The sequence below is a fragment of the Clarias gariepinus genome, chromosome 18 (assembly GCF_024256425.1).
Source record: "Clarias gariepinus isolate MV-2021 ecotype Netherlands chromosome 18, CGAR_prim_01v2, whole genome shotgun sequence".
NCBI lineage: Eukaryota > Metazoa > Chordata > Actinopteri > Siluriformes > Clariidae > Clarias > Clarias gariepinus.
Genome location: NC_071117.1, coordinates 20,355,969 through 20,375,034, shown reverse-complemented (window position 1 = coordinate 20,375,034; position 19,066 = coordinate 20,355,969). Strand labels below are relative to the sequence as shown.

At 40.3% G+C, this 19,066-nt stretch overlaps 2 protein-coding genes across 3 annotated transcripts in view; one reads left to right on the top strand and one right to left on the bottom strand.

Annotated features, from left to right (window-relative positions):
- Window positions 1-1,649: 1,649 nt before the first annotated feature.
- Window positions 1,650-19,066, bottom strand: part of tmco3 (transmembrane and coiled-coil domains 3) — a 17,651-nt gene continuing 234 nt past the window's right edge. Inside the window, exons 1-13 of one of the 2 annotated variants that reach the window (XM_053476876.1) lie at window positions 17,016-17,183; window positions 13,801-14,312; window positions 11,920-12,099; window positions 11,588-11,782; window positions 9,823-9,951; window positions 9,604-9,696; window positions 7,222-7,408; window positions 7,016-7,133; window positions 4,641-4,836; window positions 4,326-4,476; window positions 2,987-3,066; window positions 2,721-2,870; window positions 1,650-2,518 (exon numbers count right to left, since the gene is read on the bottom strand). In XM_053476876.1, coding sequence (XP_053332851.1) covers window positions 2,405-2,518; window positions 2,721-2,870; window positions 2,987-3,066; window positions 4,326-4,476; window positions 4,641-4,836; window positions 7,016-7,133; window positions 7,222-7,408; window positions 9,604-9,696; window positions 9,823-9,951; window positions 11,588-11,782; window positions 11,920-12,099; window positions 13,801-14,229 — 2,022 coding nt within the window. In that variant the 5' untranslated portion in view covers window positions 14,230-14,312; window positions 17,016-17,183 and the 3' untranslated portion in view covers window positions 1,650-2,404. Of the gene's footprint in view, window positions 2,519-2,720; window positions 2,871-2,986; window positions 3,067-4,325; window positions 4,477-4,640; window positions 4,837-7,015; window positions 7,134-7,221; window positions 7,409-9,603; window positions 9,697-9,822; window positions 9,952-11,587; window positions 11,783-11,919; window positions 12,100-13,800; window positions 14,313-17,015; window positions 17,184-19,066 lie in introns of those variants that run through there. The other variant, XM_053476877.1, reaches the window with a different exon arrangement.
- Window positions 18,427-19,066, top strand: part of dcun1d2b (DCN1, defective in cullin neddylation 1, domain containing 2b) — a 13,211-nt gene continuing 12,571 nt past the window's right edge. Inside the window, exon 1 of the mRNA XM_053476880.1 lies at window positions 18,427-18,515. The gene's annotated coding sequence lies outside the window, so the exon portion shown is untranslated. The remainder of the gene's footprint in view (window positions 18,516-19,066) is intronic.

The following is a 19,066-nucleotide window of genomic DNA, read 5'->3' as shown; positions in this document are numbered from 1 at the left end:
TCACTCGTTTATTTCAATAGCAGGAGGAAGTTTCACAAAACTTGTGTTTTATGAAATATAACAATCCATGAATCCAAAAAGACAAAGAAGTCCATGTTATCTTTATATTATATTTTACAGCTGTATAACAATGCATGACTGATAAGTGACCGGTCTGGTATGTCTCTGTCTGCAATGTGAGCTGTAATCCCTGTGATTGACTTTTTACATTTACATTTATCCAGAGTGGAGAGAGGAGAACCTTCCCAAAGAACAACCATCTCTGCAGCCTGTCTGGAGTTTGCCAAAAGGCACCTGAAGGACTCTTAGACCATGAGAAACTATTTTTTTTTGTTGAAGCAGCTTTAGCACCAATTATAACCTCAAGAATATGATGCTAAAAGATGGTTGTTCTTCTGGAAGTCAGACTGACCATTGGGTTCTTGGTCACCTCCCTGACTAAGGCCCTTCTCCCCCGATCGCTCACCTTGGCCCGACTCTAGGTGGTTCATACTGTAACTTCTTCCATTTTTGGATGATGGAGGCCCATGTGCTCATCTGGACCTTTAATGCTGTTGACATTTTCTCATACCCTTTCCCAGATCTGTGCCTCAATCCTGTCTCGGAGGTCTTTATACTTACAGTATGTGATTTTTTTTTTTCATTTTTTGTTTTTTGAATTTCAAACAAACTTGGGCAACAATTTGGCGAAGGCCCTTTTCTATTCCAACATGACTTTGTCTTAAATAATTACAATGGTCACCATTGGCCATCACGATCGATAGTTGGTCTACAGAGGTTCCTACTGTATACAGATGGATGAAGGATTGTGTCTCAGTGCACAAAGCAATGACTATAAAGACAGTATTGTGGTTCAATTGTGGAAGTTCGGTGTGAAAGAACTAGACTGACCTCAACCCCATTAAACACATTTGGGATGAAGTGGAACAGAGATTGCGAGCCAGGCCTTCCCGTCTAACATCAGTGCCAGACCTCTACAGAATAAATGGGCATGAATTCTCACAGAAACACTCCAAAATCTTGTGGAAAGATCAACATTGGCAACTTGGTGGTACTTGGGTTTTAACCCGGGACCTTCTGATCAGTAGTCCGATGCCTTATCCACTGAGCTACCCCTAACGTAGGGTGCAAGCAATTTCTAGCTGGGACCCTTAGCTTAAATTGAATAACACAAAAAAAAAATGTGTAATGTGCTTGGTTTCCATATTCACCTGGGCACAGAAGATATGCTATACCTTCTCCCCGGTTTGCAGATCAAACCATTTGTTCGCTCACTTAATCTACTCTACATCTAATCATTCTGTTCTTAATTAGACCTCAGATTAGAGCTGTTATAAAGGCTTTACATAAAGAGCATACAGTAAGTAGCAGAAACATCTCAATATCGAGAGTTTAAAAGAGATTATTGCATACTTTGGACACCTTCAGCATTGTTTTACAAGGTAGAAGGAAATTAAAATCAGGAAAAAACAACTGAATTAAAAGGCGTGTCTGAACATTTCACAAAAGAAAAAAAAACAATGTATGGTCTGCAAATCGCGTGAACATGATTCAGTCCGAACTATCAGAACCCAGCCCTGGAATTATAGATGACGGATCGGTGAAGATAAAGACACACTATAATCAAAGACAATAAACAGTGCAGCAAGTCATGAGTCATAATTTCTTTTAATATGCATGGTTTCATATAGTCTTCACTCTGATTTCTACTACAGTACAGCGCATAGTTTAACAAGACAACACGGCCAGCTCCTTCATCTGAAAAGTGTTCATCTCAGCGTTCACGTTCCCTAAAAATCATTGGTGAGAACTTTAACCTCAGCCACTCACGGAATGCGTTCGCTGTTTTTCGCGTCACGTCTGCTTCTACAGTAAGTTGATTTCAGCCCAGAAAGCTGCTGACCTTTTTAACAGTCAATAGGAATGTGCAAACGTGTACACATGCAAAAAGAAAACAAAAAAGAATCTGCTAAGATTTCAAAGGCTGGTGCAACTGGACAAACTGGTATCTACTTTGCCGCCAAAGTTTATTTGGTACGTCTGTTGACTTCAAGGCACGGTTAGGCTCTTCCTTATGTATACGAGCAGAACAGCCTTCAGCTTGGAAATTTACATGAATAAATACAGTTTAAATAAAGTTAACGCAATCAAGAGCTTAAAACACAGTAAGCTCAGAGTCATGACTATAAAAAATTCAAGTCTTGTGATCTTTTGCATCATTTGCTAAGTATGCTTCATGAATGAGGTTTTAAAATATGGTCATCGTTAGAAAGTGAAACACCGCAGTCCCTTTCGTCCCAGACGGGCTTGGAGCACAAAGATGATGAGTCAAAGCCAAAAGGTGCCCAACGATGCACCATGTACCATGTCAGAAAAGACCAAGTGTCCTCATGCTGAGAGTGCATCAGGTGGACGGTTTCTTCTCAACCCGAGGAATGCATTTAAGAGTCGCGGCTCTCCATAGCACGGGTGCTAACAGCAGACTTAGCGTAGTGACGCTCAGTACGAGAAGATACACCTGCAGGAGACAAAAAAAAATGGTTTTGATTACGGTTCAGGAAGTTAGTAAGCATGAAACTAAATGTCCTCGAATGATACCAGCTGTTTACGATCACTAAAGCACATTTTTTGGAGTCTCATCAACTACTGATTATTACAACATCTCTATACGTTAAAGTTAGATACAAAGCAGCATTAAAATGGTCTTTGCGGTGGTTCACCTCTCTTGAGATGATGCCAGCCCGGCGAGCTCGGCTGCCCAGGACGAAAGAGAACTCGCTGACTTGGGCCAGGCCAGCTGACACGATCCAGCGGATGTGTCGGTTTCCCAGGGGAAGGATTGTCGTCAGCACCAACACTGCCAGGACAAACTTAGCAGGAAAATGTGGAATGAAAGAGAGAGAGAGAGAAAGAGAGAGAGAGGGAAAAATGAATGCATCTCAGAATGCAAAAACCCCTTAAATAGCAGAAATGTGTTCGACATTACCTTCATGATCACCACTGACAGAGTCAATACCAGTAGGATGGTTAACTCGTATAGAACGAATGTCGGGAAGACATGCAGCCCTGTAAGAAACCATACAAAAACATTTTTTTGAGAGTTAAAGAAGCTTTTTCCTCCTATCTGGAATACCTACAGCTTGGAGAATTCTTTACTTGCTGGAATTATCTTTAAAAAAGTGATTAAAGTAATGTATTGTGAATGTAATGTACTGTAAAACGTGAATTTTCAGATAGGACCAGGATATAACACCATTTTCCATAATACTTAATGCTCCTTATCTCCCTATTCATGCTTTGTGTTTTTTGTAAATATACATACACATTTATACTTTTATCAGATAAAAAAAAAACAAATTTTCGAAATATAATTTCATGTCCTTTTATGGAACTTTTTAAAATTCAAATCTTTCAATCATCTTAACTTGTCATTCAGATAAAAGTCGGCCAATTTAGATTTCACATAAAAAGACATAAACCTGAAAAATAAAAAAGGGTTATTCTAAAATGCAAAATGGTAAAGATATTGCAGCATGAATTCGACATGGTTACGGACACTACATGGTTACGGAGATTTATTTATTTTTTTTTGCAAGGGGAAAATTCTTAATATAGCACGGAATGCTTTAATTTAAGCAACAATATGCTTCTAAGGGCTTACACCAATTTTAGTATCAATACCTATAAAGGAATATGAATTAATTCCTTTTTCAATTATTATCGTTTAAAGTGAGAAGGTATAACGCTGAAAAATGCCCATTTTTTTGGGTGCATACCAAAATGGCTGAAATTAGCAAATTTTGAAAAGGGAAGTTTTGCGTAAACTTCTTTGGCAGGCACATGTTCTGTATTATATATAAAATTATAATTACAATTATATATAATAAAATAAATTATATATGTAAAACTATTATTAATAATTATATGATTATATAATATAGAATTATCTATCAGTTATATAATTACATATATTATATAATTATAATAAATGATAATCACTTTTCAAGTGCAATTTCTGATATTTAATCATATAATTTGTGCAATATCTGTATATTTTATTATGTTTAGCGTGCAACTAGGGATTTACTGTTTTTACCGTCTTACTGACTTTTTTTTCTCCTCCTTGTCTAATTTATTACTCTTTTCCTTTTCTCCCGGAAAAAAACATAAGCAACTGTAACTAAGAATAAGCAGTTTCCTTCTGGGATTAATAAAGTTATTTGAATCTTGAATCATAATCATAAATAAAGTTATAAAATCAGCACCAACACTGTGTTATGCATGATAAGTGATAATTAGACTCAATAGACTATTAACCCACTCACCAATAGATGCAAAGAAGATAATTGCCAGGAAGTCCCTGATTGGCTCAATACAGCTCATGACCTCACTGGTAACCATGTGACCCTGTGAGGAGAGCAGCGTTCCCGCAAGGAAACAGCCTAACTCCATGGAAACGTCCAGGAAATCTGTTATCTAAAAAAAAAGTTATTGTATTGTTATATTCCCATAGCTCATTATGGATTCAGGATAACCAAGGCAATGGTTGAAATGCATGTGTCTATTCCAACTGGGACATCATCAAAGCTTTCTTCGCATCGTGTAACAACCCTTTTCTCAGACTCCTGACGAACACTCACTGTCAGCATTAGGAATACAAAGGCTGCGGTTCCCAGCACAACAATCTCTTTGTTCCCTTTACTCTCAGCGTGGAGTTTTCTGTAGAATGGACCAATCAGATGAGACCTGAGCAGCCAGCAGATCAGCAGCACGACAGCGAAGGAGACGACCACCTGAGACAGCAGAACCAGTACACGCAATCCTCCAATCAGAGCACTGAAACAGAGAAGGAGAAACCAATCGAAGAATGCTACCATACAGCCAGATATCCATCCATCTATTCATCTCTATATATCTATCCATCCATTTATACACATATTATATACTGTATATATATACAATATATACGTACACACACATGTACACACACACACACACAATGAAATTTAACATTTTACTCGGTCACAAATAAATGATAGGGATCCCCTTACGGCCTCCGAGTGGCGCAGTGGTAAAGTGCTCGCTCGCCCTATCACCCGTAGATCGCTGGTTCGAACCCCGGGTGATGCTGTTTTCCTCTCACAGAGAGAGGCCGAGCTCTCTCAGAGTGGAGGGATGAGAGGTACTTAGTGCTCCCATAATAATCACGGCTCTACAGCCAATCAGGGGCGTCTGTGAGCTCGCGCACGCGGAAGGAGCGGCTAGCGCTTTCCTCCGAGTGTGTTACTCCGCCCCCAATGGTGCTTGAGCAAGCAGTTTGAAAAGATGCGGTCGGCTGTTGTCACACGGTTCGTGATAGTCTTCGGCCCTCCCGGCTGAATGGTAGTAGTAGCCTTAATGTGGGAGCCCCCTAGTGACGGGGAGGAATTGGCAACGACTAAATTAGGAAATTGGAAAAATCCAAAAAAAAAAAAAAACATCCCCTTATGGAAAAAATATATGTAAAATGTACTGCAATATATAAATGGACCATGTATTATATGGATATATAGTGCATTGAAAACACAAATAATTATATTTATACTCTGTTTTATTGAAACAATATTGAAACTTTATGCCTGCTTAAGAATTATACACACTTTTTTGCTCTGATTAATGCCTATAAAGTCCATTTTATTTATGAACTACATTAACATACAGTATAAGCATATTGTAAAAAAATATATAAAGAAATAGATACAGTATATTCACTCAAATTCAATATATTATGAAGTATATTTTTGAATATAAAATTACATATATTATGATATACATTTGAATATATTTGAATATATTGTAATATATTAATACGTATATTATTCTGCATATTGTGAATATATTTTTAAATATTCATATCTTTCTTTTCTGTTAATTATTAGCTAGTATCAGTCAGTGTAGCATCGAGAAATATTAACATTATAAAATCTTTTCAATTTACCAGCAGATCAGAAAACCAAACCATTTAATATATTGACAGTTAATATAGAGTGAAATATATTTTCTTTGCGGAAGGGTCATAAAATTATTTTTATTATTTTATTGCACAAAGATAACTCAAGTAAATACAAATTCACAAATACTATGTGGAACAGGTTGTAACAAGTAGTCATGTAGAGCGTAAAAGCATTGCGAGGTTTAACTATATGTATGTTAATTACACTAAGGCACCATGGGTGAAAGTAGTCTGTATGGTCTGCAGTACTGGAAAGCGGAGAGGGCAGCTGTCTGCCAAAACCCACATTTAAAACCAGTCACAGTCAAGTGAAAACACACCTGATAACGTCATGCCTCTGAATCGTCTAGACTAACTTAAAGGCTGAATCCAAAATCCCTTAGCAACCCTTGATCAAGGGCACTACTTGGTGTGTGGAACAAGGGACTGGACACCCTACAGAGCACACTAGCTCGTCTGATCGCCTTATTTGATTAGGACGATAAGGAAGGCCGGATCAGTCCTGGGGATTCCCCTGGAAACGAGGATGCTTGTATGCTGAGCTATAATCATCGCTGGAGAACGAATCTCACCCTATCCTGTACGAAACGGTTTAATCGCTGAGTGATACTGAATGTGCATACTGTTATTACTGTTTTTAACATTTTTGCGCAATAGCAACTGGGCAATAACACTATTTTGATTGTGCAATATTATCTAGCGCAATTTCTTTGCAAGTGTAACTATTGTATTGTTTCTTTTCTTTTGTATTTATACACTGTACTGTCTCTACTTTATATTTGTATATTTATTTGCTGCTGTAACATAGAAATTTCTATACTGTGGGACGAATAAAGATATATCTTATCTTATTTCATCTGAGAACAGGTATTTTACGGAAATGTTTTCTCTCACTCTCTCTTTGTAATATCCCTGTTGAATTAGGCTTTCAGCCAAAGTAGCTGCTTTTTATTATAATTTTGTTATGGACCGGTCATGTTTCTTCAGAATAGAGTGAACTGATTTGGAAGAAAAGGTTTATACCTGTCCATTCCACCACTTCCTGCTTGAATAAGTGTTGGCATGATGGCGATGAAAAGGCTCAACTGAACATCCTGCATCACCAGCATACCCAATAAAACACTGCTATAGTCCAGTTCACCTACACACACACACACACACAAAACATCTTAAAAAGATCTTATTTCTCCATTGGCTTTTCCCACACACACACATGCGCGTCCCCGTACCTTCCTTATCCCCTCTGGACCCGCCAGAAAGGAAGCGTGACACGAGAGGAGTGCTGGACAGAGACAGACAGCTGGAAATGAACACAGTCTGAACAGGGTGGAGCCTAAACACCTTTCCCCAAATAAGCCCCGCCCCCACCATCAGGAGGCTGAGGTAGCTGGAGCCCTGAACAGAGATCTTCCAGACCTGCAGAAGAAAAGAACGACACAAAAGAAATCATGCACAAGAAAAAAAAAATTCGCACAAGTAGTCTCTGACTTACTAATGAGGGGTATGTTTGTAAGTCCGATTTGTTCTTAAGTCCGACAAAGTGAGTCTTATACACCTTTGACACGAATATACAAAGTAAATTATACCAATCCACTTGACTAAATCTGTCCCCTTTTCCCACACTGCCTTTATGTGGCCAAAAACTGTAATCACACCTAAGGAAATGAATCTCACAGTGAAATGTAAGTGTTGTCTCTGCGCCTTTAAACCGTGAGGGGGATCACTGACGCCATTTTGTCTCAATTTTCCACTATTTTGTTGGGGATTTTCCGAAACTAGATTATTCCCCATCAGGACAGCTTTACAGGACAGACATTTTCAATCATCATGCTCCCGAACTAATTCATTGAAACTGGTGAGGCCGACTCATTTCTCATTTCTCATACACACATCCAATATATTGGACTCTGGATATTTTATACCTTCACTTACACACTGAAATATTGTTTATAACCATAAATATTGGTATCTGGTGCTCTGCGGTGTCTATTTTTTTTTTATACAATACATGTAAGCTACTTCTGTGATTAAACTGTAAGTAGAACCATGGTCCATTTCGTATCAGCGGAAATTCGTAACTCGAATATGTCAGATAAGAAAAATTGAAGTTGATTGAGGAGCGAGACAGATCAAAAGAATGTCACAATGAAATAAGCTAAATTTCAGGGACATTAAGAAGCGGAATGCAGACGCGTGAGATCTACACGACTGAACCTTGTGCATAAACAGCACTCTACGAAAACAAAAGAACTTTACAGACATTAACACACAAACATGTGCACTTAGTGATATTTTGTACTCATACAGTATATATGGACAAAAATGTTTTTATGGTTTCAATACTAACAAGGTTGTAAACGCTTTATACTGAATATTTTAAATTCCTTTACTCTAATGTTTGTGCAGTTTCTCTACATTCCTTGAATCATACCATACATTTTCAGTAAGGCACAAATATGGTGTATAGTTGAGAACCATCAAGTCTGGAATGTAGTGCATTAATATGAGCTAATCAGTACGCTGACTTTCAGTCTCTGACTCTGTCAGGAAGCAGTGATTCCGTAAGTGTGTATGTGTATGTGTGCAAACGCGCGAAATGTCATTAGAGAGGTTCCTTGTTAAAGAAGGTTCCTGACAGAGCAGTGTTTCTGTTTTCACTTTAAATTTTGCATTAACTATTTTTATATGAATATTTTTTGGGTTATGGAACGAATTATCTAAGTTTCCATTATTTATTATGGGGGAAATTAGCTTTGATATATGAATGCTTTGATATACAAGCACGCTCCTGGAACGAATTTTCAAAGCAATTCAAAGTTTAACTGTACTGGAATTTAGGTAAGAACAGTGCAAAATCTTACCTAAACATGAAAAAGTGAAACTGTCAACTTTGTGGGAGGAATGTGATGGAGGAAAAAAGTCGGAAAAGGTGATCACTTAAACGTTTGGACATTGGAAGTTGCATCACAGACAGTAGAAATCATAGAATAGAAACATCAATGATTAATAGTGAAATTAAGAGCTTTTCTACACGAACGGTGTGACGAGAACTCACAGTATTGGGCCTAAATAGCTGTCTGGCGTACGGAATCCACTTGTTAATGAGACTAATCAGAAAAAAACCTTAATTACAAACCGATGGGTGCATCAGGGTAAGAAGGGAAGCACATAAAGTGATGCACCTATCAGGCATAGTGTCCACTGTATATGATCCAGTAATCTGGGGTTGTTCAGTTTCATGTGGCAATAAAATGTCACATATCAGGTGACGACCTGAATGTACTGAATGACCAGGATATCACATCTACAGAGTTTTTTCTTCTCTCATGGGACAGGCTTAAAATTTTTCCAGGACTCAAGATGTGAAAAAGGAGCATGAGGAATCATTTTTATACATGAACTGACCTCCACATTGTGCACCATAATCAAAGCCAAAGTCTTTAGATGAAGTTTACATTTTATTCTACAATATCTACAATATTATAATAAACTCAATATATATCTTGGTCCAGTTGGCCCAGGTGCCGCAGTTGGTGAAGGTAAGTGATTTTATTTCTGCTGAGCTTGCGTGTCCACACATAAGATCATAAAACATGGATTTTTATTTTTACCTTGTGTAGTCTCTCAGGAGAGAACTCGAGGCCAACCACGAAGAGTGTAAAGAACACACCCAACTCCCCCAGCGTCTCGACTTGAACCATGGACTTGAGACACAGGCAAACAGAAAACACACTGAGAATGAGAACGCATACACTGTACTCTACTGTACGTACAATACGTTATTTTAGAGATAAGCAGGCAGAACGCTACAACAATTGCTTGTAACTTACTTTAATGCTGTTAATCCCAGAGGGACCTAGCAGAATCCCGCACACTATGTAACCAAACATGGGAGGCAGTCCGACCAGTGTGCAGAGCCAGCCGCAGGGCAGAGACAGCATCACCACTGACACCAGGTCCTGTGGGAACGAACAAATGTCTAACTCGCTTTTAGGACGCAAGTGCTGCAACGACCCAAAAAGTTCCAAAAGCCAGATCAATCCTCATAAATAATGAAGTATTGGCAAGTACATTTAGGAAATAATTTTATCAAAGATCTAAAACTGAAAGATACTCTCTTTTCCTTTATGGTTTTTTCAGAAGGGGTGGTTCTTAATATTTCGATCCAGATTTGTTGAACAGCTTAGAACATGGCACCTTTGGTGGCAAACCACTCAACGTTTAACCAAAGTACTGGAACATCCATCCATCTAGGAACCTCTGTGATTACAGTACCATTCCTATCTTACGACCGTGATGGAACCTTCCGTCAACACTCTAGATCAATCTTGTAATGAGGCTACTCTGCATGTCTTTGGACTGGGGGAGGAAACCGGAGCACCCGGAGGAAACCCACCAAGCACATGGAGAACATGCACACAGACCCCGGCGCCTGGATCGAACCCTGTTCCTAAGGGGCGCAAGGCGGCAGTGCTAAGCCACCATGCCAGAAGAGCACCCGAACAAATATAGTCTTAAAGTAAAATTAATAATATTTGGTTGCACATCCCTCATTTGCAATGACTTCCAATAAGCTGCCAATGCACACGACATCACCAAACCGAAGCATTGTGCAGCTTGTTGTTGGTTTTGGGAGGGTTCTCACTTTAATCATGGATTATTGTGATACCTTCATCCCTGCCCCATGGAGATCATTTGTGCGGTTGCTGGCTGTTGTTTTTGGGTTTTTCTTTACATGCCCGACAATGTTTCTGTCATTAGGTTTTGGATATGCCTAATGCTTGTGCAATTGTTTGATTGATGTTTCCTCTTTTGTCAGCTTCGAAATGCTCTTCTCCCACAGACAGCTCTCTGGTCTTTGTTCTGGTTCATCCTGTTTAACAACAATAGTAATCTTCACAGGCAAAAATCTGCCCTCGGAAACCAAGAGTAGACTTTCAGAGCTATTCAGCGTTTCAACAGCACACATCTGGATTAAAACACCTGTGTTTTCCAAGATATTCAATTACTAGAAAGCAGAATGGGTTTAAACAGAAGGGGTCACAAGTTGTTTAACACATCTAGATTTAATCCAGGAAATCTATGGTGTCTTAATAAAAATAAACAAATTCGCCTTGCCGTTTCAAACGGGACTGTATTATACTTTTATTATCTGTTAAGTAATGCTTTTATTCATTCATTTTAACTCCCCAAGTCCGTGTTTAAGGTGTTTTTATGGAAACATATAGCAGGGTCATATATAAGAATTTAGTGAATGAATTAAACCCTTATTGAATTACAATCAGTACTACTGTCTCTGAGTCATACAGCAATATAAACTCTCACAAAATGGTCGTTCTCTCTCCTCTGTTGGTCAGACAGACATTTGAAGAGGGCAGATAGTGTTTCTCCCTCTGAGTATTTAGTTCCCCTGTGAGATGGAACGTACACTTTGAAAAGTGCCTTCCTTGGAGGAGGCACATACACGACCTACCCCTCAACCTTTGTGCTTGGTGCCAGGTCAAATCTAATTACTGGATGGGAATTGGTTGGAAAAATAAGATAATAAAGGCAGGTCATGAAGAGCTGGCATGAGCAGTGAGTTCAGAGACGGACCTTAATGAAGTGGTGGTCGGCGCGAGGAATGGTGGAGTCCCGGGGTTTGGTCAGCACATACTGGTTGTTCTGTGAATCAATAAGCATACTCAGTCCCAGGCCACCTTCTGCCCCTTGCCACGACAAATTCTTCCTCTTGTTGTCCTCTTCATCTTCCTCTACTCTCAGGACTGCCTCCACATTGACCCCCTTCATCTGAAGACAATAACGAATCAAAACAAAAAAAGCAACAAGGACCAAGCAAAGAAAATTCTTTTTAACTTCGAGAGAAGTTATTAAAACCAACCAAGAGGGATGTCTTTTATCGGATACAGTACAGAAGAGACTCTGACCTGCTTGTTGTTGTCAAAGACGTGATCCTCGATCTCCTCTTCCAGGCGGTCGGCAGCCCTCCGAACGTCCTCCAGGATCTCGTCCAGCATGGACAGGGTCTTGTTCCGCTCCTGCGCCAACTTCAGCGCCTCCTGTTGGTGCTTCTCGGCTGCGACCAGCTCCACGTACTCCTGCTCCTCCTGTCAGGAAAGATCTCTCGCATGAGGATGGGCTTTCATTTCATCACATTCCATTAATTGCTTTTTGGGGATCTACTGTAGAGCTGCAACTTTGGTTTTGAGAATAAGTTTTGAGAATAACTCACTCACTCATCTTCAATACCGCTTATCCTGTATTCAGGGTCACGGGTACCTGGAGCCTATCCCAGGAGGCTTAGGGCATGAGGCGGGATATATCCTGGACAGGGTGCCAATCAATCACAGGGCAAACACATACACACACACTCACACACATTCACACACTACGGGCAATTTGGGAACGCCAGTTAACCTAACCTACAGGTCTTCGAACTGTGGAAGGAAACCGAAGTACCCGCAGGAAACCCACCAAGCACGGGGAGATCAGGCAAACCCCAGGCACAGAGAGATGGGAATCGAGCCTGGACGGGAATCGAACCCGGACCCTGGAGGTGCAAGGCGACAGTGCTAACCACTACACCACTACTCTGGTATACCGAAGTATAATTACAAGCATTTCATAAGTGTCAAAGACTTTTATTTAACAATTCCATTAAGGTTTATGCAAAGAGTCAACATTTGCAGTGTTGACCTTCTTTTTCAAGACCTCTGCAATTCGCCCTGGCCTCCTATCAATCCACATCCTGACTGACGACAGTTCATTCTTGCATAATCAAGACTTGGAGTTTGAAGTCAGATTTTGTGGGTTTCTCAATGAGTAAGTTCTAAATGGGATTAAGATCTGGCGAGTTTCCTGGCCATGGACCCAAAATGCCAATGTTTTTTTCCCTGAGCCACTTAGTTATCACTTTTGCCGTATGACAAGGAGCTCCATCATGGTGGAAAAGGCATTGTTCATCACCAAACTGTTCTTGGATGGTTGGGAGAAGTTACTCTTGGAGAATGTTTTTGCACCATACTTTATTCATGGCTGTGTTCTTAGACAAAATTGTGAGTGAGCTCACTCCTTTGGCTGAGAAGCGACCCCACACATGAATGGTCTCAGGATGGCTTACTGGACTGAAATGCTTTTAATTACTATATACTAATATTATACTAATAATAATAATATATTTGACACAATATATCTGTCAAAACTTTTGGCCATGGCTTGTGCACTGACACTTCTGTAAATCTGTTTTGTGACTACGCCCTTGCTATACAAATAAGAACCCTCATGAACATTATACCTCGACCTGGCGGTAATTCAAAAACACTAGAGTGTTATCAGTAATTCATGTTGTCTCTAGAAACATTGTGTGTTGTCCTTCGCTGATTAGAAGAGATCTTCTTCATTCAAAAAGAGCTCCATGACCTCAGGGAAACAAACACTCATTTTGGTGCTACCATGGAAACCAGGACTGCCAATTACAATCACTTCCCACATACTTTTTTTTTTTTTAGGTCCCTAATCATATCCAGATGTTTTAATTAAACGAAAGTGCTGCTTTCTGCTTCTGATGCAAATTGTGACTATGTGCAAATGTTTTCCCGTCTCCTTGACAACAGTAAAAACTTGCATTTTCATTAAAAGTTCTTTGATTGATGGGAAAAGCAGGCTGAAACCATCTTTGAAACAGTCCAAGTATTAGACGTCCAAGCATATTATTACTCTACAAATTGCTGCTGTAACCCGAAGGCCATCAGGGGTTGAAAGGAATTACTCAATAAAAGTCTCGACTTTCAACTGCGAGTTTGCCTCACCTTAATGGCGGCCTCCCTGAGCGCCTCGAGCCTCTGGCGGCTGCTTTCCTTCATGTTCGCCACGTCACCAAAGTCGCCCTTCAGTACACGCTGAAGACCCAGCACAGCCTCGAACAGGGAACGCTCGCTCTCATTCAGCTCCTTCTGGAACACCTCGAGCGTGTGCACCTGGAAGAGGCGCTCAGCATCCGATAGAGTCTGGTCGCGTTCCACCGCTGCAGCCGCCGTCCCCAGCTTCCGTACGGCGGCGTTCTTCTGCCGCAGAAGGCTGGAGAGGCGGCGGCAGTTCTCGGCCACCCAGCGGTGCCCGCTGGCGGACGATTGCACCGGTTTGCCACGATTGCGCTGAAGGACATTCCGGGGCAGGTGCTCGGCCGGCTGCAGCGCCCCCACCAGACCCAAACACAGCAGAGCGTACAGGGTCTGCATTCAGCTGGCCGGTCACTTCAGAGTTGAGAACTGGTGGTGCTCAGAAGCACTGCATGGCATGTATCTGTGTTTCGAATGTAGTCCTGGAAACAGAATGAAAATTGATGAAAACATGTATACTGTAAGGGGACGTTTAAGTCAAGCCAGGACTTTTGATTGTCTTTATTTTTCAATAAATCCCATGCTACACTAACACACTTATCCCACTGTTTCACTAAGTTAGAACGTTTTCTCAGTACAGCCAGGAGCCATGATCGGACTGCCTGCTTCATATCATCGTCACTGCTGAAACGCTGGCTTCCCAGGAACTCCTTTAATGGCCCAAACATATGGAAATTAAGATGAATATTCAATTATTTGTTACATGTACATTACAGCGCAGTAAAATTATGTTCTTTTCTGCAAACCACAGATAGGAAGCTGGGGTCCGAGTACAGAAGCAGGCAGGATAAGGCGCCCCCTTCCCCCGGGGCAGATAGAGTTAAAGGCCTTGCTGAGGGACCCAACAGTGCAACTTGGTGATACTGGAGATTGAACTCCTGACCTTTTGGTGAGTAACCCAGAACCTTAACCGTTTAAGGTCACCACTGGCTTGGACTGAGGTTAGGACCGTACAGGAGTTCTGCTAATAACTTCAAGCTGAGTTCCTGGGAGGCCAGCGTTTCAGACCGATCATGGCTCCTGCGTACTGAGAACACGTTCTATCTTGATGGTTTCCAAGCACTAGTGAATCACTGGGAGAATGAAAAGTAATCAAAAGTCCCTGTTTGTCTTGAACACACCCTATATATAAACTGTATATACATTGTTAAATAGCAGGGACCATTCCTCGAACTATAATGCCATTGTTATACTGTAAAAACTGGCAGATACAGTGACAGAATGAGACCAGGTACACTTATTAACCTGTTATATCACAGCAGTTATAAAGTGTCCATCAGCAAGACAGCTCAACAATGCTGAAAAACTGGCCTAAAAAAAGATTTATGGGTAAGACGCTTTTCTTTTTTTACTTTTTCACACTATTTCTCTGGCCTGGAATTCTCACTGGGTTGCTCCATCTGGTTCTGCGAACATCCTGCAACAACGCATGTGACTAAACTGAGCTCAAATAGGTGGGGCAAGGTGCTGAGCTATTCAAACAAAAACAATTAAATACAAATCCTGTTGTGTGACAGCTCGGTATTTAAACATCACAACGGGTGTGAATTCTACTCTGGTTGGGTGGTAACCTGATAGGAAAGATATACACCTAATGTCTGTTTTATTATGTAATCTACTGTTTAGGTGACTTTTTTTATGTAAGGCACTAATATACATATGCTAGTACTGAGCTTCCCCTACAGGGTTCAAATCTTACCTCTGGTGTGCATACGATGTCCATACACAGGATAAGTGATATAGTAAACAATAATAAAATGAATAATTAACTCAGTCATCTTATATACCACTTATCCTGTATTAAGGGTCATGGGGGGCTGGAGGAGACTTTGAGCACTAGGAGGAAACCCAACAAGCATGGGGAAAACAGGCGAACTCCACACACACAGATCCGAGGCAGAAATCAAACACTGACTTTAGAAGTTCGAGGCTAACCAGTACTGTACGTGACTGTGCCACCTTCGACTGAATGAATAAAACATGCATAGTACAACTGCAGAAGCATACTGATATACACTGCCTGGCAAAAAACAAAACAAAAAAAAACAGTCACCATAATTGGGCTGCATCAAGCAACGAAAACAACTAAATCCAGATCGATGAAATCCCCCAGAACGAGGGTGGATCAGGGTAGGAAGGGAGGCGCATGAAGCGATGCACCCAACATGGGGTTGGTCAGGTCTAGGCTCAGCAACGTTATGTGGCAATAAAATGAAGTCAGCTGACGACCTGAATGTTCCGAAGGTATCACATCTATGGAGTTTGTTTCTTCTTCCTGGGAGCATGAGGGATCATTTTCACTCATCAACTGGCCGGGATGTGTTTCCTGTAATCAAAGCTGAAGATGAAATGGAAGCTTCGAGTGTGTCATTTTTTTTTTGACCAGACCTGTACAGGGATCATTTTTTAAACAGCATTTGGCAGACACTCTTATCTTATCCACTCTTATCTGAGCAGTTGGTTAAGGGCCTTGCTCAGGGGCCCAACAGCGACAACTTGGCCGTGCTGGGGTAGGGACCTTCCAAATCGTACTGCAGTCCAACACCTTAACCAATCAGCTACCCCTGCCTGTTTTCTTTTTAGTCTGGTTCCTAGAGAGTTCAGATCATTAGAGATTAACCTCTACAGTATATTCACACATTCGCTTTCTATTTCTATACTGAACTGTAACACAGGCTACCATTAAAACTGACCTAAACTGTATGAAAGTGCCTCTAGAGTGGATGTAGTGTAGTGTAGCTAATAACATGAGATTATAGTGATGGTCTGTTATGGTGGGGGTTAAAAAAAAAGTCTATTAACTCAGGACTGGTTTAATTATCTTTGTAATTGATCAGTAATAATTAATTGATACTTGAGTATGATCAGAGTGAGCATGCATGTGAAGCCCTGACTGTACTCCACATCACAGATGCCCTTGTGCTTACCTGGAAGGATTCCTGCCCCGAGCTCGCGCACACTCTTTAGATACACCTAAACACTCCATTAGCTACATTTGACTTCCTGATTACAAACGCGGCAGATCAAAGGGACGCGGCGTCATCCGTCAGGAGTGACATCACCTCCTAAACTCGGGATAAAAGATAGATATAGAGTATAATAAGTAAAGGAATAAAAACGCATACCTCTGAGAATGTTCCGGCTGTGCTCCGTCGTCCTGTGCTCCTACTGTTGGTGAAGTGATCCACACAGTGGGGCTGTTGTGATTCCGCCCCTCTCTCCGGCCGCCACATACTAAAACTCCTCTGGAGCCCAACCGGAGCGCGCGCGAGCGAGCGAGCGAGCGCCGCGTTCACAAACCGGTTTGCGGCAGTCGTGGTGCCTTCACGTGCTCCACGGATTGTGTACTGTTTGTGAGTTGGGATTGGAGTAAATGCAAATTGTAACTGCACTCAAAAGGGCACCGCAGCCTCACACAAATGTTTTGAGTGTCTATTTCAATATCTTTCAACGATCATTTATGTTAAAAAAAAAAACGTTCACAATGTCCATAAAATTGACCGAGATATACTGTATGTGTGTAATATATATAAAACGAATCGCACCTACAGGGTCGATGGTTCGATTCTGACCTCGTGTCTGTGTGCATGGAGTTTGCATGTTCTTGGTGGGTTTCCTCTCATAGTCCAAAGACATGCAGGTTAGTCTAAGTGTGTGAATGAGTGGATGTGTGTGCCCTGCATTGGATGGGCACCCCATCTAGGGTGTAAACTGCCTTGTATCCTAAATCTCCTGGGATAGGCTCCAGGAGCTTATATACACCTTGTAAGCCATAATCATCAAAATAAAAAAAAATAAACACTTAAAATGCATCAATCTGTGTGTAATGAATCTACACTATATAAAAGTTTTTAAACTTAATTACTGAAATTAATCAACTTTTCTATAATTTATTGAGATGCACATGTGTGTATATATATATATATATATATATATATATATATATATATATATATATATATATATATATAAACATTACATAAAATGGCAGTGAGTGTATATGCAGCAAACTAAATAGATAATGGATAGATAATAGAAATTACATGGAGGAACACGGTATGGAATCTTATCTTATACAGTATAAGCAGACAATATATACATTGAAAAAGAACAATGCCAGATTATTGGTATAATGTATATAAAGATATGTTATACAGTAGTTTTATATACTGTATGTGAGAATGGGGGAAAAGGTACACAGTAAGTTGTAAAATGTATTACAGATAACAAGGTGTCAGTTGTTTAAGTGGTTTAATGGTGTAGTGTAGAGTTTAGCAGTGTGATAGTTGTGGAAGAGAAGAATCTGCTGTTTCTGGAGTGAATGATCTTTTTGAAGGAGTTCACGAACTTTGTGATTTGGCTGAGAGGAGTCTCTGGTGATGCCTTTGCATGATTTACTTGTAAAAACAAACAAACAAACAAACAAAAAACATTTAACGCAACATACAAACGCATTCTTTCTTTTGTATACTTGGTAAAAGTTGTTAGCAGCCCAGTATAGGAATCGAAAGGACAGCGCTCATGTACATGCTGTAGGTTTAATAAACCGCGGGAGCGCTTGAACGCAGCACAGGAGGAGGTTGGCTTGCTGTGGCTACACGTCAGTGTTTCTCTCATTCCCACAGGTAGGTTAGATTCTCTGTTTCCCAATGACAAACCCGTGCTGTGTGAACTTAATAAATTAATAAAAACCAAAGATCCTTTAGGCTTAGCTTTAATATCTCGAGAACATCCGCCAAGCTACCAAGCGACACAGAGTTTGTTTGTGTCTGAGATTTAACTAAGAGTTTAACTTGAGGGAGTCGACTCATGCTAACGTAGCGCGCTAGCATTTTACAAGATCCAAGAGAGCAGGTGTTAATTTTACTCCAAAAGTTTTTTTTGACGTTCTGGTTTAAAAAAAAAATAGAGAAAATTGTCGCGTGACGTCATTTTTTGGAAATGCGCATGCGAGTCAGTTAGTGATACGTTAATAACTTAACGTTAGTTAGAGAAATTATTTTAAATCTGACCGAATGATTGACAGAAGTGCATTGTGGGTAAGGTAGTTTTTCAGCTCTGGTTACTCAGCTATTATTATTATTATTATTATTATTATCTGTTTATTATTTTATTATTAGATTACAGTTAATGTAAACGATCAGTATTTAATTTAACCCGGATTCTTAAACCTGTT